We start from the raw sequence: 21,786 nt of genomic DNA, 5'->3' as shown, positions 1-21,786 counted from the left end.
TGGCATTCAGTTACTGATCCGTGCCAATGTTCCAGTTTTGTGAACAATTACTAATACCTAGTAGGGCAAGTCCTACCTGGGCCTTCTTCCAGTTTTGGCTATTCCTGGCCCTTTGTGTCAAGGTCAATCAATTTTGTTGGATTTTGGGGGTGGGGGGGGTGGTTACATTTAAATAATGAATCTTTTAGAGGAAGAATTGACATTTTTAAAGTACTGAACTTCTAACTCATGAACATTTAATCTCCATATATTTAGGCCTTTTGTTATCTTATTAAAGCAGTTTTACATAAAGATCTTGCATAACTTTTGATAAGTTTATTCCTTAGTGAGTTTAAAAATAAATTATTGTATGGGACTTCCCCGGTGGTGCAGTGGTTAAGAATCCCCCTACCAACACAGGGGACACAGGTTCAATCCGTGGTCTGGGAAGTTCCCACATGCTGCGGAGCAACTAAGCCTGTGCACCATGACTACTGAGCCTGCACTCTAGAGCCTGTGAGCCACAACTACTGAGCCCGTGCACCTACAGCCCGTGCTTTGCAACAAGAGGCCACCGCAATGAGAAGCCCACGTGCAACAACAAAGAGTAGCCCCTGCTCGCCGCAACTAAGGAAAGCCTGCGAGCAGCAATGAAGGCCCAATGCAGCCAAAAATAAATTTAAAACATATATTATTGCAAGTGGTATTAGTTTCTTATAGCTGGTGTACAGAAACACAACTCATTTTTGTACACTGATTTTTGCAATCCGTAACTTTCTACACACTCTTAATTCTAGTAATTATTTGTAGATACAATTTTTTTCTCTTGATTTTTATTATCCACACATATGGCATATGTATACCTTTTGGTTTTTTCCTTGATACTTTTTGTGGGTGTTTGTGCTCCCTCCAGAGAAATCCTGACATAGTGACAGAAGAACTCCTGTCTTGTTCTCGACCCTAATGGCACAAGGACGCCTTCAATGTTTCATGACTGAGGATTCTTACTAATACTTAACTGGAGTCTTTCTTTCTGCAACTTATTATTTGCTGATGGTCTTTGATCGTTACTGGATACCTCTGATGTTCATTAAGTAGTTTTTCAGTCGTGAAGGCTATGATAATAACACTTTTGCGTCGAATGAGACAGTCACTTGAAGTTCCTTCAGCCGACTTGCTAGTGCTAAGGCCACCCCGCCTTCCTGGGGTGCGCCCGACACCCCCGGCTGTGCACGCTCTTCTCACCGCAGGCTGGCCCCATGAGCGCTGTCCCTGTCCATTGTAGGGGTGGGCAGCCTTGTTCTAGCGTCTAAGAGGCTGGGGGGGGGTTCCCCGGCAAGAGCATTTCTAAGGCAATTTTTGTTTTGATTTTTGGATGTTTGCTAAACCTCTACCTGCATCCCAGCTCTGCTTTCTGTGCAGGGAAAGCTGACGGCTGAATTTCTTCAGGGTTTATAGACCTGCTGGTGTTTGTTCCTTGAATCTTTCATCTTCTACGAAATTATACATTTATCTAAGTTTTCAGAAGATTCAGCATGAAAACCTTCGTAATCCCCTCTTCTCTCTTCAGTGCCTGCAGCCCTCGTCCTCCCTTCACTCCAGACGGTGGTTATTTGTGCCGATACCTTGACTTCACCCCCTCAATTTCTTACATCATTTTTCTGTCTTATAGGAAAAAGATTTGTAAGTGATGATTCCGTCTGTGTGCTGGGAATAAGCAAAAGAAACCTGGTCTTCCAGCCCGTGGCCGAGCTGAAGGGGGAGACGGACTTCGAGTAAGTGCACGGGGCCCTGTGGGGAGGGAGGGGGAGAGAGGCCCACTGGGTTGGGGGCCCAGGCCCTGCTCAGCCACCCATCCCCCTCCCGCAGGCACAGGATCCCCAAGGAGCAGTGGTGGCTGAAGCTGCGGCCCCTCATGAAGATCCTGGCCAAGTACAAGGCCAGCTTCGAGGTGTCGGATGCGGGCCCGCTGGAGCCCGTGCAGCCCCGCGGGCCCGAGGAGCCTGCCACCATCTAGACGCCCCACCTGCCCATTTTGTAACGTTTAAGTTATTTATGAGCACTTTACGCGAGCATCGTCCAAGTGAACCCTGAGCGCGGCCCGCCTTCCCCGTCCCCTGGCCCCCAGCACCGGGTGTCAGCTGTGCTGTCTTGTATGTCCTGCTTCACAAACTGCGGATCCCGCAGAATTAAACGTTTGCTAAAAGCCAATCACGGTTCCCGGTTTCTTTGTTTTCTAAGCGGGAGTTGAAAACCTCAGGGTGTGTGAGCGGCTCTCAGGGTTTTGTCGGCAGATACAGGCACACATTTTCTAGGGAACTGGGGAGCCAGGCAAGGACAGAGGCACCCGGAGGAAAGAGGTGACACTCTGACGGGCAGGCGCGTGGGTGACTCGCCCAGTGCACCAGGAGGGCCCTGGACCAGGGCGCCAGGTAAGGTGATCCCCCCGGGGGGGCGGGAGTGGACATGCACGTGAGTCTTTAGACATGAGCTCCTCTGACCCCCTGCTGTGCGCCTGCAGGAGGCAGAGGAGGGGATTCAGTTCCTTTCAAGGCAGGGCCGGCAGTTTGTCCGACAGCCTGACGGGGTGGAGGAGTCAGATCCCGGAGTCAAAGGTGATGCCGTTCCCAGCCCCGCGTCCTCCAGGCACGTCCACTGCACCCGCCGCCCCGCGGCCCCACCGCCGGGGTGAGTGGAAAGCAGACGTCGGGACACCTCTGTCCCTTTGGCTCGTGCATTTCTCCATAAAGGCCCTAAAAACTGCTTTAACAAAAAGTGATTTAAAATGATAATGACTATAAAGCACAGGCAGGTCAGAGTCACCTTTTATTTTTAAAATACATGTTCTAGGATTAATAGGTAAAATAAGCATTCATAGCACTAGGAAGTCTTAAAAACTATAATCTGTGCATCTCTGGCACTTAGTGCATGATTATTTCAATTAATTTCTTTGTGATCACTCTTATTTCCTTCTTCAAGACAGAAGAGTTTTTGTCTGACTTGCCAGGCAATACCTTAGGCAAAATCATAAGAATGATATATACATATATATGATCACATATACATATGATCAAGAGTTTTGCAAAAAAAATAACTTAAAGGCCAGAAAAGCACAGAGCTCAGTGTCAGGAGGCCTAAGGCTGGGCCAAGTCCCATGGAGTCAGGGTCATTTGCTACCTAACTATCCACGACGGGTCCTTGGTGATGCTTGCATTGTCTGGTCCGAGCAGAGCTATGCCATGTGTGCTGCTCCCGGCGCCCAGGTACCTGCAGGTGGACGGGTGGGGGTCACCCAGGCAGCAGCGGGGGGCGCAGGGTCTGGGCACTAAACCACCTGGCACCTACTCACCTGTTGCTCACGTCAACCAGATCTTCGTGGCGGACAGCAAAGAGCTGCTCGCGGTGCGCCTGCTTCGCCTCATCTGAGAGGCCATACAGGAAGCAGTCCAGGCCTGAGTGAGCACAAGCGACAGGATGGAGGGGCATGTGGCTACCTTGGCCCTTTACAGCCTGTTTCCACCAAAGGTCACACCGCTGCCCGTCACGCGCCCACAGCGCGCTCTCCTCCCGACTCGGCTGAGACGCACAGTCTCATGGAGGCTGGGAGGGCCCGAGCCCGGGGAGCCGCGTGGCAGGGGGTCCCGGCTGTTGACACCACCACGGCTCGAAGCACGTTACCTACGCCAGATACCTTTGTCTGAAGGAGCCACCGGAGCGTCCACGGCGGCGAAGACAGAGAGCTTTGCCTCGTTGATGTCCTGCTGCGTGAACCTCCCAGACTTGGCCCAGTCGACGGCCTTCAGGAAGGACTGCAGCGTCTCCGTGGAATGCGGGTCCCTGGAGACCCAAGGAGTCAGGCTCACATGTTTGGCAGAAAACGTATAGGGGACACCCAGGCACGACTTCAGTTCTTCCATGCTTCGGGGTTGTTAATGCTGTTTTAACAGTCCAGACAACCCAGTACTCTGGAAATTGACATGTGGCCACACAAGCCACCGACACTCTCCCTGCAGACCTCGCCTGTGACCCGCACTTCGCCACCTGATCACTGACTACACTGCTGTAACCCAGGAGAGCCGGGGGACCGGCCAGAAGGAACAGAAGACACTCATAAGATGCACCCAGACAGCGCAAGGATCACCCCTCAGAGGCGAGTTTCCGGGGTCCTCCCCTGAACAGAAAGAGCTCCAAGGCCCCTCATTCACACGTGCATGTGGTCCTGAGGGCGACTTGTGGGAAACGCCTTGTTTTTCATGTCCCTCGAGACCCGCAGCCCCCACATGACCACATCAGCCCATGTCACGGGACGTGAAGCGGTCGGGGGCAGAGAGAAACCCTCGGTCCCTGAGGTGCCAGAAAGGCAGCAGGGCCACAGAACAGAGACGTAAAAGGGTAGAACAGTCTGGCCCTGAAGACCTAGCCCCGGAGAGCTTCCAGGTCATCTCCTTACACACCCTGGTTACCAAACCCCAGAGCTATTTTCTGTCCCCTCCCGCTATCCCTAAGGCCTGCAGCTGAAAGGACCTTGCTGGGTGGGGTTACACGCCGGCCCAGCAACGACAGGGGAAGCGTTTTTCTGAAGTTTGCTCTGCGTGTGAGGACACCGGGGCCAGACAGCCCAATTCACCTGTACGAGTAGAGTGTGAAGATCCCGCCGTAGCTGAGTCTGGCGCCTCCACCATAAGCACCGCCTTTTTCTCGAATCTCCGTGTGCAAGAATTTAGCTGTCATCAAGCGTGCCAGGATCTTGAGACTGAAAAGATAAAAAAAACGTGAGTTAAGAACAACGCGGCTGGCAGGGCAGTACTGAATATATAACACAGAGTAACCCAAGACGATGGCAAGTGTGTCTGAGTAAGAACAAAATTAGAACCAAGTAAAGCAACACATACATCATGACCTTTTTTTAATTTTAAAATAGAAGCTAAGAGAAAAATGTGAGGAAGATGAACTTTCAGAGGCTTGGGTGACGGGGGTGGAACAGGAACGCCCCTCCTGCTTGACCTGCCGCGGCACACGGAACGTTTAGCAGTGAGTGGTTTCCATGATACAGGCGAACGTGTGGCCCATCACTTACTTAAACCCCTGCATCAGCCTGTGCGCTCATGTGTGTACACACGCGGCGTCCCTCCCTCAGAAAACACTCCAACAGCGTGAGCTTCTATCAGGGGTCCCACGTCCCCATGACTTCCATCGTGAGCAGTGACAGCTGCTGCCCCAGCACAGCCGAGGTGGTTCCGGAAGGACAGCAGCCAGGCCGACCCGACGGGGGCCTCGCCCGCTCATGCCCGCCCCCCCCGCCCGACTGGTCTTTTCTACAACAGAGCAGGCGGCACAGGCAGAGGGGACGCGAGTGGAGGAGCGAACCCGAGGCTCCGGGACAGGGTGGGGACCCCGTGCAGATAGGCCCTGATCCCCAACAGGGACGGAGGTCCACCCTCCACGCATCTTTTTTCAGAAACTTCTGTTATTTCTGTTACGTAAGGGAAATTATAAAATACAAAAGAATGGAAAAAACACCTATGATCCCAGCACCCAGGAGTAGGTACCTCTTGTTTTTGTTTCTGAACCTACATCTTTCTATTCAATATAGAAACATGTTCCTACTCCTGATGGCCTGGCAGAGCGCGTTTGATTCCTGTAAACACGGAAACAAGCTGACGGAAAAGCGGAGCTGCGGAAAAGCGGAGCTGTGATGACACTTCCCAAAGACACCCTTTCCCGTGAGCCCGGCAGCAGCGCCGCGCTCCGGAGCTGCTCCGCACCCACCATCAAGCGTCCCGGCGGCGCCCCTCCCCCTCGCACCTGGCGTGGGCCGGGGCCGTGTACGGGGCGGTCCGGATGCACTCGGCTACATAGTTGACCGGGAACGGGAGCAGGAACTGCGTCTTCATCGGGCAGGGCTTGAAGGTGGGGTCCTGGGGGCAGAGGCCGTCACCACGTGTGGCCCAGGGGCCAGCTGGGCAGGTGCCCCCGAGTACCCAGCCCCCCACACTGCGACGCCCTGGGCGGCACCAGCCACGTCCCCACACGTAACAGCCAGGCGCTGATGACCTCGTCCCGCACAACTTCACCTCAGCTCTGAGGTGAAGTATACTACCCCCAACCCAGACTCCCCTGGGACCATCTCATGCCACGCCATTCCCAGGGCAGTGTGTGTGACCTTGCTCGGTCACTCCCCCGGGACAAGCCAGGCCAGCCACCAGAGCTCAGGGGCAGCGGGGTGCACAGGAGGGGAGGTGACCCCCATGTGGCAGTGATGTTTAAACGCAGGTGGACTGAACACGAGGCGTCCATACAGACAGCACCTGGCGGTCCTACCCGACGATGCCCAGCTGGTAACAGAAGGGCCCACGGATGCGCAGCAGGCAGGGCATTAAGCAGAAGGGACTCACCGTCACCAGCTTCCTCGTGACTGGGGAGTGCCTGCCAGGTCCCTTAGGTGCAGGTTTCTGAAAGTAAAATGTTTCCCAGAGAAATGAGAAAATGCCCAAGCTCACGTGGGCAGGTAAGGTACGTTCCAGGAAGTGCACAGAGCTCACGACAAGCGTCAGGGTACATCTGCTCGAGGCTTCAAGCTCTGAGGCTGCTGCATCCCCAGCTCAAGTGGTCCTCCAAACAGGAGAATTCACTGCAAGGCTCAAGTGGCTACAGGGGAGCACAGGATCGAAGGCCAAACTATAGGGTTTGGATTCACTGGCCCCGCGGGCAGGCAGGGGGCACAACCTCACCTCCACCACGTGTGGGTGCACAGGCTTCCGCTCCTTACTCCGGCTGAGGGTCCTGAGGAAGTTATCCACCGAATTCTCCACCTGAGACATTTGCTGGGGAGTAGCATTCACAGAACATCTGTTTAAAAAAGTCTACGTGCAGAAAACCATTACTATGAAAAATAAAAATGTTACATTTTGCATAATTAAAACAAAAATGAATCACATACAAAATAATGCTCAAAAGTGTAAAAACGTTTACATGTAAACGTAAAAACAAAAACTGAACAGCAGCCAAACAAGGCACCACTACAGCCGTCTTCCTTCACCACGTTTTCCAGGTACGAAAAAGCCTGTCCCTTATCTCAGTGTGTTCCAGACAATAAACAGCCAGTTCCACTAAGCTCTGTGCTCTCCTGAGAACGAGGAGGATGCAGAGACTAGATCTCCAACAGTGCCTTCAGGGCTACAGTATCAGAGGACTGAAAACGCAATTATTGTCTGGAACAGAATGAACCGGTCATTAAAGTAGAAAAGTGTAAGTAGGCAAAGAACTGCCTCGCTCCCAAAAAACATTTCTCTGTGGCTCTTCGGAACTCTACAGAATCACAGATACCATCATACATACAGTACACTGACAAACTGTATCCTTTTTGGTTTCGGCCATAAATCCTAAGTCTATTGTGGTTGAAATAACAGGTACCATGACACCACTGTGTTCTAGGCTCTAGACCAACTGCTTTGCGAACATGCTCTCCTTCCTTGCCCTAAATCTGCAAAGGACTGTTTTATGGAGGAACAGAGAAGGTCCCTGTGGTTAAGTTCCCCGAGACGCCAGCCGTGAGTGCACAGGCAGCCCAGGAACTAACTGGGCGCCGGCTCTGCTGGCCAGAGGCCCCCAACCTCCTGCTGCCCAGATGGTCCAGGAGGGCCTGCTAGTGACTCCCAAGAACTGCCGGGCCAAGGTCCGGGGCGCGTTCCACGGACGGAGCTGCAAGCTCAGCTAAGGCGGCGGTGCTGGCGGCGAGGCAGGTGCTGCCAGCTCAACAGCCGTCGTCCTCTTTAAGTCTCGCTCGTGTCGCAACCTGAGCTGAAGGCCGACCACGTGCAGAGGCTGGTGTTCACCCCAAACTGGTGCACAATTACTCTCACAAGAACCTCTGCGCTTTCACCGTGGCCTCGGGCAAGAGGACCTCGGCGGGGTCTCGCTGAGGCTCATTTACGGAACATCGGCTGTTGAGTCACGCAGCAGGGAGTCCACCTGTGGCTCCAGGTTAAAGCAGCCTGCCCTCCTCCCCACCTTCCAGGACACTTGTTCAACTTCTGTATAAAACAGCTCTTTCACAGTTAGAACAGCTGGAGTCTAGAACGATTCTGTAGCCTCCACCAAGCATTTTCTAAAAAGCATCTAAAACTACACGTGGTGACACAGGATGAGGATGGAATCTTTGCTTAGAAACAAACTGCAGCCCCACCTGAAGTTATCACAGTTCAAAAGATGCTTCTTAATGCGCGGGAGCTTCCTCAGGATGGGCTTGATGTCCGTCATCTCTGCGATTCTCTTCATGAGCCTCACCTAAGCCAGAGAACCGACAGGTAGGGATAGACGCGCCTTGGCTTGGACCAGACTTCCCTGACATGGGGTCCCGTGGGGACATGGGGTGGGGCGGCGGCAGGGCCAGGTTCTGTGCCCACGGGGGACGCACACTTGCTCCGCTGGGGGGTGGGGGAGGGGCTGCAGGCTGGAAGGAGGAGGGTGAGCGAAAAAACTTTTTCCCCATGAAACCTGGCCAGTTTGAGTTAGCCTTTCTGAGACATGAACAATCTATTACGAGCCCCGGAGACCCAGCCGCCCCTGAGCGCGTCACCTGGTCCATCCCCCCGAAGGTCTCCTGCAGGTCCCCCGCGGGCGCCAGCGTCCTGCCCGCCCTGATGGACGCGTAAAGGTGGCCTGCGTCGGGGACCCCGTTGGACAGCTCCTGAGCTGTCATCTTCACCAGCACTCGGAAGTGCTCCTCGTCCTCAAAGCGGGGGCTGTGGAGAAAGAAAAGGCAGTAAATGAGACCCAGTCATGCCCCCTTTAACAGCAGGGAAATTTGCTAAGTGTAGGTTCTTAGATGATGTAAACCGTCCCTGGAGATGTCATGAGTCCACAGGAGTCACAGGGGGGAAAGAAACCAACAACCAACAAAGGCATGTAGCTTCCGCTCTCAGGACCCGGCAGACTCGGGTCTCTGGCATGTCCGGGGATTTACGTCTACTTACTTGTTAAAGATTTCACTCCACAGATGCATCATGTCTGGTAGGTTTCTATCGAGGCAGAAAGATGAAAAGAGCACACCCTATATAAATCATGACAGAAGAAAAAGAATAGGAAATTATGATGTAATTTAAAAGACGCCGGAGAAGCCAACCCTCACCACCCTGAGCTGAGGAAATGGCTACCTGCTCGTAGGTGTCGAGGTGCGAGTCGTCAGGGAGCACGTGGGGGGTGGCAGCCAGGCCCCCCGTCTTCAGGTCCACCTGCTGGGCCAGCTCCCGGTAGTCGAGGCTGCCGCAGCCCAGCCTGTGCAGGGAGAGCGCGGAGTCACCGGGGCGGGCCAGGTTCCCATGCGGCATGTCCCCCCAACCACCGCCTGCCAGCCCAGCAGCTGCTCCCGCCTCCCCCCCAAACTCTGCAGCCTGTAGCCGCTCTGGTCAGGTAGTCTTGGGGGTGAAATCTGAAGAACGAGCCTTAAGAAAAAAAAGTCACTTCAACTTCTTTTGGAGGAAACATTCTAATCGCTGTTCCTAATGTAAGAACTAATTCAAGCCAAGGTGATGACTGAGTTTTTCCTGAATCCACGCTGCCGTGGAAGGGCAGGCGGTGGGAGCCATACTGATAAAAGGGCAGAGAACTCGGGAAAGGTTCACCTCCTCCAGGGGTGACCCCAGGCCTATGCGTCATATTTAAAGGCTTACATTTTCTGATGAAAATAATCATCTCTTCATAATCTTAAAAAGAACTCAGTTGTTGAGATATAGCTATACCTATAATACCTTGCGCTCTACATTTATAAATATTTTAATGTACTGTATTTTAGTAAGAAAGTATGATTACCATAAGGAAAATTCTCAACAAATATACCATCCACCTTTCTGTAACACTACTGGATTTGAAAATTAAAATGACTCACTGAAAATTGATTACTGATACATTGAAACAACACACACAGAAAACATCCACTAATAAATTTGCAATGACATGCAGAGTTCTATAAATGCGTATCTTCGCCCCAGAAGGAGCCCCTTACTTGGTGAGGACGTTGCAGAAGAGGGGCACATAGGGCCAGAGCTCCTCGGGCAGGGTGTTCAGACTCGAGAAGGCTCTGAAGTAGATCACGCCGTTGGTGGGCTGTGTGCAGTACTGGACGGGCGTGTCCCCAGCTGCAGGAGCAAAGGCACCTCTTTATAATTTTTACCAGTAAAGTTTTAACCATGTAACCATCATTTAATATTTTTAAAATGCTAAAGCTTTTCAAGGATGGGGGTTTACATTTTATATTAGCAAAAAACCACTATTCATTTGCCATAATTCAGACAAATTTCCCTCTTGTACTTTCATCACAACAAAAACTGAAAATCTTCAACGCTAAGTAACCCTTGTGCTTCTTGAAAAACGAGAGCAGAGTATGAACGTTCTTGGGGTTTTCTAAACACCCCCCAGTCCAGCTGCAGTCCAGCCGCCCTCCCCACCTGCACCCAGACCCTCCTTGGGTATCGGCAGGGACTCTGGCAGGCCACTCCCACAACAGGTGACCTCACTTTCACCCACCCCAAACGCAACTCACCCCCTAACAAGTCCTGTCCCCAAACCCGAGGACCCTCATGCCCCACAGCACACTGGAACCCACCCCGCTCGACACCCCAGGCCTCTGTGGCCCCAGTTCCCTCACAACTGTGTGTTCTACTTTTTATATCCCGAGCGCAGTGCCCTGAACCAGCGGAGGAACTAAGGCATCTACTGACGACGAATTACTTCACTGATTCCTTCCTTGAACACAATGAACTTCACTGATAAACCAAACCTGAGGGGGTTAAACGATCAGTGGGACGTGAACCTCGCTTCCCAGAAGCCTGGGCCAAAAAAGAGGCTTCATTTACATGCGCAAATGAATACATCAGGTGTGGTAAACCGGACAGGCCCCGGGACAACAGACATGTCACACAAATCAAAGGGATGCTTGCACACAGCCTGAATCCTAAACTAGATGCGGGAACCAGTGAAGGTGTAAGGCTGTCGTCAGACCTGCTCAGGAAGGAGCAGCAAAGTCACATCACGGCCATATAGAGAAACGTCAGCACCACAGGGCACGTCTCCTGTGTCCAGCAGAAGTGAGTGATGGGCGCAGACGTGGGGGGATGCCAGGAAGGAGCGGCTGCCACCCACTCCGTGCCCCACAGTGCAACACCTAGTGCTGTGGGCCTCTGGACCCTGGCAGGGCTAAGGAGCGGGCGTGGGCAAGGGGCTCAGAGGACGCCCGTGCCCTTGAGAACTGCATGAACACACACACAGCGGAACCTGAGGCCTCCCCGCCCCCAGAGGCAGCTCAGCCCTGTCGGACCCACCCAGGGAAAAACACACGCAGGCCCTCGAGTCCATATCTGCCGTCGCTGAGCTGGACTAGGAACGGGGCTTGAACGTCCTATGAAGACACCCACTGGTGACTCTCCCCAGGACGCAGCCTAACCCCCAGCCGGGGCACCAAGACCCGCCACTGACCTGCCAGAGCCACCTCCACCTCCGTGAACGGGATGCGGGGCTCGATGTCCGACACCTTCAACGCGGGCAGACACGACACGTCCTGAGGTTGGCTTTGCTGAGCCTGTAATTCCAAACCTAAGAGGGGAATGAACATCCAGGACGATACTTAGAAGGTCTTACTCGGTTCAGCTCCTATTTATTAACTTACATTAAGACTCAGCCTCTCCCATGCCAAGCGTGGGGAGCCCGTCAGCACTGGGGTTCAGAGGTTTCCCAGGAAACCAGATTTAGAAGCATAATAACCAGCTCGGCAGGCAGCTCTCTTCCTAATTCTCATTCTCAGCGATTTAAGAGAACGATTTTGCTGGGGAAAGGGGGGAGCAGTTTGCTCTAGCAGTTTCCTCTCTGCCCCCAACCAAAATTTTCTACTAGAGACTGAACTAGTGGATTGAAACTAACTTTTGTGCTTGTTTATTCTTATGTCATTTTCACAAACCTCAGCAATACGCTTGTGTAATCACATAAAGTTCACAAATTACAAAAATGGAAAAAATACCTTTTCTGGGCCTGATCAGAGGGTAGATGCCCCTTTTGTACAGACTGGGTAGCCCATGGGGAGGGGCCCCAGGCTGTAGCTGGGGGACGTCACGGGGTAAAGTCAGCGCTCCCGCTGTCACCTCACCCCCCACGCCCGCCTCCCCGAGTCCCCAGCACCGGGTCCCCGGGCCCGCAGAGGGGTTTCAGCGCAGCTGCTCCCGGGTACCCACCTGTGCCCCGTGGAGGCCTGAGGACCTGGCTCCCCAGGCTCTGAGGAACCCCCTGCACTTTCAAGGCCCCCCACCTGGCCCTCTCCCCGCAGTCAAGCAGAGCACCCCAACGCCACCCTCAGACGCTTCCTCGTTCTCTGCGTTTGGCCTCCCGCCCTTGTCCTGGAGAACACGCCCAGCGGCCCCGGCTCAGCTCCTCCTGTCAGGATGCTGCTCCTCTGGTGGGGGCGGGATGCAGATGCATCAGGGCAGCAGAGGCTGCGAGCACTGTCCTCCACCAGACACAGGCTCCCAACGGCCCAGCCCCGCCCCTTCACACGATACACACAGACTCCCAAACTGGAAGATTGTTTGATGTTTCCAATAAATTAATCTCCCATTCCCACTTCTCATTGGTGTTCATCTCCAGATTGGACCCTGACTCACTGATTCTTTGCACTGAAGTCCACACTCAAGACTTACTGACCTAACGGTAAATGCTCTAGCACTGTGTCCTCCCTAAGGGACTGTGCAGTGATCTGGAAGACAGAAAGACGCTCTTTAACCAGGCCCTGCATTCCTTCACATGCACCTCCACGGCCAGGCCAGACGCCTGACAACTCAGCGAATGCACGGTCTGTGCTGAGGCATGGAATTACCCTCTGTGCCACAAATGGCTATAAGCACAGACGGAAGATGGGTGGGACCACATCAAACTAAAAAGCTTCTGACAGCAAAGGAAACTGTCAACATGAAAAGGCATGTACACAGCGGGAGAGAAAACTTGCAAATCAAATATTATCTGGTAAGGGGCTAATATCCAAAATATTTAACGAACTCAATAGCAAAATACAAACGATCCAACTAAAAAATGGGCTGAGGACCTAAATAGGCATTTCTCCAAAGAAGCACACAGATGGCCAACAGCTATAGGAAAAGGTGCTCAACATCACTCATCAGGGAAATGCAAATCAAAACACATGAGACATCACCTCACACCTGTCAGAATAGCTATAATAAAAAAGACAAGAGATAACAACTGCTGGTGAGGATGTGGAGAAAAGGGAACCCTTGTGCACTGCTCGTGGGAACGTAAGTTGGTGCAGCTACTATGGAAAACAGTATGGTGGTTCCTCAAAATATTAAAACTAGAACTACCATATGACCCAGCAGTCCTACTCCTGGTTATTTATTTATCTGAAGAAAATAAAAACACTAATTTGAAAAGATATACGCACACCAATATTCACAGCAGTACTATTTATAACAGCCAAGATATGGAAACAAACTAAATGTCCACTGACGGATGAATGGGTAAAAAAAAGATGCGATACACACACACAAACACACACACAGTGGAACACTACTCAGTCACGAAGGAGGAAATGCTGCAATTTGCAACAATGTGGATGAACCTTGAGAGTATTATGCTTAGTGAAATAAGTCAGATAGAGAAAAATAAATACCTATGATCTCACTTATAGGTGCAATCTACAAAACAAAAACACAAAAAAGCAAGCTCATATATACAGAGAACAGACTGGTGGTTGTGGTGGGGCGGGGAGGAGAAATGGATTAAGGGGTCAAAGCTACAAGTTTGCAGTTCTAAGTAATCCCTGAGGGTGTAATGTACAGCACTGTTACTAAAGTCAGTAATACTGTATTGAGATTTTAAAATTGCTAAGACGATAAAATTTTAAAGTCCTCATCACAAGACAAAACACTCTACATGTGGTGACAGATGATAACTAGACTAATTGTGGTGACCATCTCACAATATACAAATACATCAAATCAGTGTGTCGTACATCTGAAAACTAATACATTATGTCAGTTATTCCTCAATTAAAAAAAACTTTAAAAAAGGAAGATGGAACTTCTCAATTGGCACTCACAAAACGCAAGTTTATCATATTAATCACAATTAGCATGTTAAATTTATGGAAGACATTTGTAGCAACATGGATGGACTTTGAGATTATCATATTAAGTGAAGTCAGACAAAGAAAGACAAGTATCAAATTATATTACTTATATGTGCAATCTAAAATATGATACAAATGAACTTATTTACAAAACAGACAGACAGAAAACAAACTTCTGGTTACCAAAGGGAAAGGGAAGAGGGATAAATTAGCAGTTTGTGATTAGCAGTTTGTGATTAGCATACACACTACTATATATAAAACAGATAAACAACAAGGTCCTACTGTATAGCACAGGGAACATATTCAATATTTTATAATAGATTGGTTCAAGATGGCAGAGTAGAAGGACGTGCGCTCACTCCCTCTTGCGAGAGCACCGGAATCACAACTAACTGCTGAACAATCATTGACAGGAAGACACTGGACTCAACAAAAAAGATACCCCACATCCAAAGACAAAGGAGAAGCCACAATGAGATGGTAGGAGGGATGCAATCACAGTAAAATCAAATCCCATAACTGGTGGGTGGGTGACTCACAGACTGGAGAACACTTCTACCACAGAAGTCCACCCACTGGAGTGAAGGTTCTGAGCCCCACGTCAGGCTTCCCAACCTGGGGGTCCGGCAACGGGAGGAGGAATTCCAAGAGAATCAGACTTTGAAAGCTAGCGGGATCTGACTGCAGGACTTCAACAAGACTGGGGGAAACACAGACTCCACTACTGGAGGGCACACACACAGTAGTGTGTGTATCGGGACCCAGGGGAAGGAGCAGTGACGCCACAGGAGACTGAGCCAGACCTACCTGCTAGTGTTGGAGAGTCTCCTGCAGAGGTGGGGGGTGGCTGTGTCTCACCCTGAGGACAAGGACACTGGCAGCAGAATTTCTGGGAAGCAATCCTTGGCGTGAGCCCTCCCAGAGTCCGCCATTAGCCCCACCAAAGAGCCAGTAGGCTCCAGTGTTGGGCCGCTTCAGGCCAAACAACCAACAGGGAGGGAACCCAGCCCCACCCATCAGCAGACAAGCGGATTAAAGTTTTACTGAGCTCTGCCCACCAGAGCAACACCCAGTTCTACCCACCACCAGTCCTTCCCATCAGGAAACTTGCACAAGCCTCTCAGACAGCCTCATCCACCAGAGGGCAGAAAGCAGAAGCAAGAAGAACTACAATCCTGTAGCCTGCGGAAGAAAAACCACATCCACAAAAAGACAGACAAAATGAAAAGGTAGAGGGCTTTGTACCAGATGAAGGAACAAGATAAAACCCCAGAAAAACAACTAGATAGGCAACCTTCCAGAAAAAGAATTCAGAATGACAGTGAAGATGATCCAGGACCTTGGGAAAACGAATGGAGACAAAAGATTGAGAAGATGCAAGAAATATTTAACAAACACCAAGAAGAATTAAAGATCAAACAAAAAGACATGAACAATACAATAACAAATGAAAAATACACTAGAAGGAATCAACAGCAGAATAACCGAGGCAGAAGAACGGATAAGTGACCTGGAAGATAGAATGGTGGAATTCACTGCCGAGGAACAGAATAAAGAAAAAAGAATGAAAAGAAATAAAGACAGCCTAAGACCTCTGGGACAACATTAAATGCAACAACATTTGCATTATAGGGGTCCCAGAAGGAGAAGAGAGAGAGAAAGGACATGAGAAAATATTTGAAGAGATTATAGTCGAAACTTCCCTAACTTGGGAAAGGAAACAGCCACCCAAGTCCAGGAAGTGCAGAGTCCCAGGCAGGATAAACCCAAGGAGAAACACAACCAGACACCTAGTAATGAAATTGACAAAAATTAAAGACAAAGAAAAATTATTGAAACCAACAGGGGAAAAACGACAAATAACATACAAGGGAACTCCCATAAGGTTAACAGCTGATTTCTCAGCAGAAACTCTACAACCCAGAAGGGAGTGGCATGATATATTTAAAGTGATGAAAGGGAAGAACCTACAACCAAGGTTACTCTACCAGGCAAGGATCTCATTCAGATTCGATGGAGAAATCAAAAGCTTTACAGACAAGCAAAAGCTAAGAGAATTCAGCACCACCAAACCAGCTCTACAACAAATGCTAAAGGAACTTCTCTAAGTGGGAAACACAAGAGAAGAAAAGGATCTACAAAAACCAACCCAAAACAATTAAGAAAATGGTCATAGAAACATACATATCGATAACTACCTTAAAAGTGAATGGATTAAATGCTCCAAGCAAAAGACACAGGCTCGTTGAATGGATACAAAAACAAGATGCATATATATGCTGTCTACAAGAGACCCACTTCAGACCTAGGGACACATAAAGACTGAAAGTGAGGGGATGGAAAAAGATATTCCATGCAAACAGAAATCAAAAGAAAGCTGGAGTAGCAATACTCATATCAGATAAAATAGACTTTGAAATAAAGAATGTTACAAGAGACAAAGAAGGACACTACATAATGATCAAGGGATCAATCCAAGAAGAAGATGTAACAATTATAAATATATATGCACCCAACATAGGAGCACCTCAATACGTAAGGCAACTGCTAAGAGCTCTAAAAGAGGAAATCGACAGTAACACAATAATAGTAGGGGACTTACTTACCCCAACGGACAGATCATCCAAACAGAAAATTAATAAGGAACACAAGCTTTAAATGACACAATAGACCAGATAGATTTAATTGATATTTATAGGACAGTCCATCCAATAGAAGATTACACTTTCTTCTCAAGTGCGCACGGAACATTCTCCAGGATAGATCACATCTTGGGTCACAAATCAAGCCTCAGTAAATTTTAAAAAATTGAAATCATATCAAGCATCTTTTCTGACCACAACGCTATGAGGTTAGAGATCAATTACAGGCAACAAAACCGTAAAAAACACAAACACATGGAGGTTAAACAATACATTACTAAATAACCAAGAAGTCACTGAAGAAATCAAAAAATACCCAGAGAGAAATTACAATGAAAACACAATGATCCAAAACCTATGAGATGCAGCAAAAGCAAGTTCTAAGAAGGAAGTTTATAGCAATACAAGCTTACCTCAAGAAACAAGAAAAATTTCAAATAAACAATCTAACGTTACACCTAAAGGGACTAGAGAAAGAACAAACAAAACCCAAAGTTAGTAGAAGGAAAGAAATCATAAAGATCAGAGCAGAAATAAATGAAATAGAAACAAAGAAAACAATAGCAAACATCCATGGAAATAAAAGCTGTTGAGAAGATAAACAAAATTGATAAACCATTAGGCAGACTCATCAAGAAAACGAGGAAGAGGACTCAAATCAATAAAATTAGAAATGAAAAAGAAGTCACAACAGACATCGCAGAAATACAAAGCATCCTAAGAGACTACTACAAGCAACTCTATGCCAATAAAATGGACAACCTGTAAGAAATGGACAAATTCTTAGAAAGGTATAACCTTCCAAGACTGAAGCATGAAGAAAAAGAAAATATGAACAGACCAATCACAAGTAATGAAATTGAAACTGTGATTAAAAATCTTCCAACAAACAGAAGTCCAGGACCAGATGGCTTCACAGGTGAATTCTGTCAAACATTTAGAGAAGAGCTAACACCCATCCTTCTCAAACCCTTCCAATAAACTGCAGAGGAAGGAACACTCCCAAACTCATTCTATGAGGCCACCACCACCCTGATAGCAAAACCAAACTCATTCTATGAGGCCACCACCACCCGGATAGCAAAACCAGACAAAGATACTACAAAAAAATAAAATTACAGACCAATATCACTGATCAATATAAATGCAAAATTCCTCAATAAAATACTAGGAAACACAATCCAACAACACATTTAAAGGATCACACACCATGATCAAGTGGGGTTTATCCCAGGGACGCAAGTATTCCTCAATACACGCAAATCAATCAATGTGATACACCATATTAAGATATTGAAGAAGAAAATCCATATGATCATCTCAATAGATGCAGAAAAAGCTTTTTGACAAAATTCAACACCCATTTATGATAAAAACTCTCCAGAAAGTGGGTATAGAGGAAACGTACCTCAACATAATTAAGGCCATATGACAGACCCACAGCAAACATCATTCTCAATGGTGAAAACCTGAAAGCATTCCTCTAAGGTCAGGAACAAGACAAGGATGTCCACTCTCGCCACTATTATTCAACATAGTTTTGGAAGTCCTAGCCATGGCAATCAGAGAAGAAAAAGAAATAAAAGGAATACAAATTGGAAAAGAAGAAGTAAAACTGTCACTGTCTGTAGATGACATGATACTCTACAGAGAGAATCCTAAAGATGCCACCAGAAAACTACTAGAGCTAATCAATTAATCTGTTAAAAGTTGCAGGATACAAAATTAATGCACAGAAATCTCTTGCATTTGTATACACTAACGATGAAAAATGGCAAAGAGAAATTAAGGAAACACTCCCATTTACCATAGCAACAAAAAGAATAAAATACCTAGGAATAAACCTACCTAGGGAGACAAAAGACCTGTATGCAGAAAACTATAAGACACTGATGAAAGAAATTAAAAATGACACAAACAGATGGAGGGATATACCATGTTCTTGGATGGGAAGAATCAATATTGTGAAAATGACTATACTACCCAAAGCAATCTACAGAGTCAATGCAATCCCTATCAAACTACCAATGGCATTTTTTACAGAACTAGAACAAAAAATCTTAAAATTTGTACAGAGATACAAAAGACCCTGAATAGCCAAAGCAGTCTTGAGGGAAAAAAACTGAGCTGGAGGAATCAGACTCCCTGACTTCAGACTATACTACGAAGCTACAGTATTCAAGACAATATGGTACTGGCACAAAAACAGAAATACAGATCAATGAAACGGGATAGAAAGCCCAGAGACAAATCCATGCACCTATGGTCAACTAATCTTTGACAAAGGAGGCAAGGATATACAATGGAGAAAACACAGTCTCTTCAATAAGTGGTGCTGGGAAAACTGGACAGCTACATGTAAAAGAACGAAATTAGAACACTCTCTAACACCATACACAAAAATAAACTCAAAATGGATTAGAGACCTAGATGTAAGACTGGACACTATAAAACTCTTAGAGGAAAACATAGGAAGAACACTCTGACATATATCACAGCAAGATCTTTTTTGATCCACCTCCTAAAGGAAATAAAAACAAAAAGGAACAAAGGAGACCTAATGAAACTTAAAAGCTTTTGCAAAGCAAAGGAAACTGCAAACAAGACGAAAAGAAAACTCTCAGAATGGGAGAAAATATTTGCAAATGAATCAACGGACAAAGGATTAATCTCCAAAATATATAAATAGCTCATGCAACTCAATATTAAACAAACAAACAACCCAATCCAAAAATGGGCAGAAGACCTAAATAGACATTCCTCCAAAGACATACAGATGGCCAAGAAGCACATGAAAAGCTGCTCAACATCACTAATTATTAGAGAAATGCAAATCAAAACTACAGTGACGTATCACCTCACACCAGTTAGAATGGGCATCCTCAGAAAATCTACAAACAACAAATGCTGGGGAGTGTGTGGAGAAAAGCAAACCCTCTTGAACTGTTGGTGGGAATGTAAATTGATATAGCCACTATGGAGAATAGTATGGAGGTTCCTTAAAAAACTAAAAATAGAATTACCATATGACCCAGCAATCCCACTACTGGGCATATACCCAGAGAAACCATAATTCAAAAAGACACATGCACCCCAATGTTCATTGCAGCACTATTTACAATAGCCAGGTCAAGGAAGCAACCTAAATGCCCATCGACAGACGAATGGATAAAGAAGATGTGGTACATATATACAATGGAGTATTACTCAGCCATAGAAAGGAATGAAATTTGTAGAGATGTGGATGGATCTAGAGACTGTCATACAGAGTGAAGTCAGAAAGAGCAAAACAAATATCGTATATTAACGCATATATGTGGAGCCTAGTAAAATGGTACAGACGAACCGGTTTGCAGGGAAGAAATAGAGACACAGATGTGGAGAACAAACGCATGGACACCAAGGTGGGAAAGTGGTGGGGGGTGGTGAGGTGTGACGTGACGAACTGGGAGATTGGGACTGACATATGTACACTAATACGTATAAAATAGATAACTAATAAGAAACTGCTGTATAAAAAAATAATATTTTATAATAAACTATAATGGAAAAACATCTGAAAAAGAACCTATAGCTGTATCTGAATCACTTTGCTGTACACCAGAAACTAACAGAACAGTGTAAATCAACTATACTTCAATTAAAAAAAAAATTATGCAAGAGCTTAAAGTAACTAACTCTTTGTATGTCTAAAGAAGAATTCAGAGATTATAAATAGGTTATAAGTTGACGTTAATTGTGTCTTTACAAAATTATATCACCTCCAACTTAGCATGATCAAAGGGAATTACTTACTTTTCACTTAAAGTCATATCCACCTCCTGACAAGCCTGATAAATTCTTCATGTAATCCCAGCCAACTTTTTTTTTGGGGGGGGGGAGTTGGGGGGTGTATATGTATTTGTGTGTACTGTGTGTATGCATATATATATTAATAGACTTCATTAATACATAAGTCACATACGATAAAATTCACAACTTTAAAGATACAACCCAATGGATTCTGACAAAGGTATCATGATGCAGAAGGTGCCATCACCCCAGAAGGTTCCCCGCAGGTGATCACCACTGTGCTCCCGGACTCACTGGCCTCTGTCAGTAGAGCATCGCCATTTCTAGGGCTTCAGGTAAATGAACTTGTTCCACAGGTATTCCTTTGTGCACTTAGCACAATGCTTTGAGACTCGTGGATATTGAGTGTTATCAGTATTTTGGTCCCCTTTATGGCTGAGCAGCATTTCACTGTGTGGATATTTCACAGTATTTCCCTGTGTGGACACCATGTGGGTGGAAATGAGGCCGGCTCAAGTTCCATGTGGACCGATGCTTTCACTTCTCTTGGGTAAACGCTCAGGAGTAGGACCACCGGGCTTTACAGGCAGTGCAGGTTAGCACTGGAAGATACCACAGACCCGTTTCTGTGCTCATAGCGCCTGCACCACAGGGACTGGGGTGGAGGGGCGGGGTTCCATGAGGAGCTCAAGGCCTGTGTCGCCCCCGAGACCTGCCTCTTCTGAACCCACAGCTCACACTGTCCACAGGGCCCGTTTGCAGTTAACTATGTACTGCAACACAACACACACTTAGTGGCCTATTACAGCCCCTGGTATAGAAAAGGCATTTGTAAAATCTGTGAATGAATAAACCTTATAAAGCCACCTCTTTTCCAGTATGCCTGCCTTTTCTGCTGAATCACAGGGTGGATTTTCTAAAAACAGGGTCAATCCTACTGGGGTTGAACCCACTGCACCAAACAGAGAACTCCATAGGCAACCAACAGAGGACTGTTGGCTGAAACGACACTTATCCCTAAACAGCACAGTGGGGTTGGGTGAATGTCAGGGAATTACCAGGCCTGACCTTTTTCATAGATCTGCTGCTTGTCTTCCGGTGAAAGAGAGTTGATCTTTTGCTTCAGTTTTTCTGTTTCCAGCTGCATTTGTTTCTCGGAATACTTGTCGTCTGGTTTCATTGATAAAGTCAACTTATGCTGATTATTCTGCAACAAAAAAGCCAAATTAAAACAAGATTTTATCA

General features: G+C 47.5%; 2 protein-coding genes across 4 annotated transcripts in view; one reads left to right on the top strand and one right to left on the bottom strand.

Annotated features, from left to right (window-relative positions):
• PFKP (phosphofructokinase, platelet) overlaps positions 1–2,190 on the top strand; it is a 108,510-nt gene extending 106,320 nt beyond the window's left edge. Inside the window, exons 21-22 of the mRNA XM_082617469.1 lie at positions 1,652–1,754; positions 1,849–2,190. Of these exons, the coding sequence (XP_082473595.1) occupies positions 1,652–1,754; positions 1,849–1,996 (251 nt within the window). The 3' untranslated portion in view covers positions 1,997–2,190. The remainder of the gene's footprint in view (positions 1–1,651; positions 1,755–1,848) is intronic.
• Positions 154–21,786, bottom strand: part of PITRM1 (pitrilysin metallopeptidase 1) — a 136,489-nt gene continuing 114,856 nt past the window's right edge. For 2 of the 3 annotated variants that reach the window (XM_082617468.1, XM_082617467.1), the window contains exons 14-27: positions 21,610–21,748; positions 11,452–11,568; positions 9,983–10,115; positions 9,135–9,255; positions 8,955–9,031; positions 8,558–8,723; positions 8,165–8,265; positions 6,711–6,828; positions 6,375–6,431; positions 5,785–5,897; positions 4,607–4,732; positions 3,671–3,816; positions 3,329–3,431; positions 2,770–3,246 (exon numbers count right to left, since the gene is read on the bottom strand). In XM_082617468.1, coding sequence (XP_082473594.1) covers positions 3,153–3,246; positions 3,329–3,431; positions 3,671–3,816; positions 4,607–4,732; positions 5,785–5,897; positions 6,375–6,431; positions 6,711–6,828; positions 8,165–8,265; positions 8,558–8,723; positions 8,955–9,031; positions 9,135–9,255; positions 9,983–10,115; positions 11,452–11,568; positions 21,610–21,748 — 1,611 coding nt within the window. In that variant the 3' untranslated portion in view covers positions 2,770–3,152. Of the gene's footprint in view, positions 1,641–2,451; positions 3,247–3,328; positions 3,432–3,670; positions 3,817–4,606; positions 4,733–5,784; positions 5,898–6,374; positions 6,432–6,710; positions 6,829–8,164; positions 8,266–8,557; positions 8,724–8,954; positions 9,032–9,134; positions 9,256–9,982; positions 10,116–11,451; positions 11,569–21,609; positions 21,749–21,786 lie in introns of those variants that run through there. The other variant, XM_082617466.1, reaches the window with a different exon arrangement.

The sequence above is a fragment of the Mesoplodon mirus genome, assembly GCF_964341445.2.
Source record: "Mesoplodon mirus genome assembly, chromosome: 4".
NCBI lineage: Eukaryota > Metazoa > Chordata > Mammalia > Artiodactyla > Ziphiidae > Mesoplodon > Mesoplodon mirus.
The sequence above is the reverse complement of the archived record's forward strand: the minus strand, read 5'-3'. Positions and strand labels throughout refer to the sequence as shown.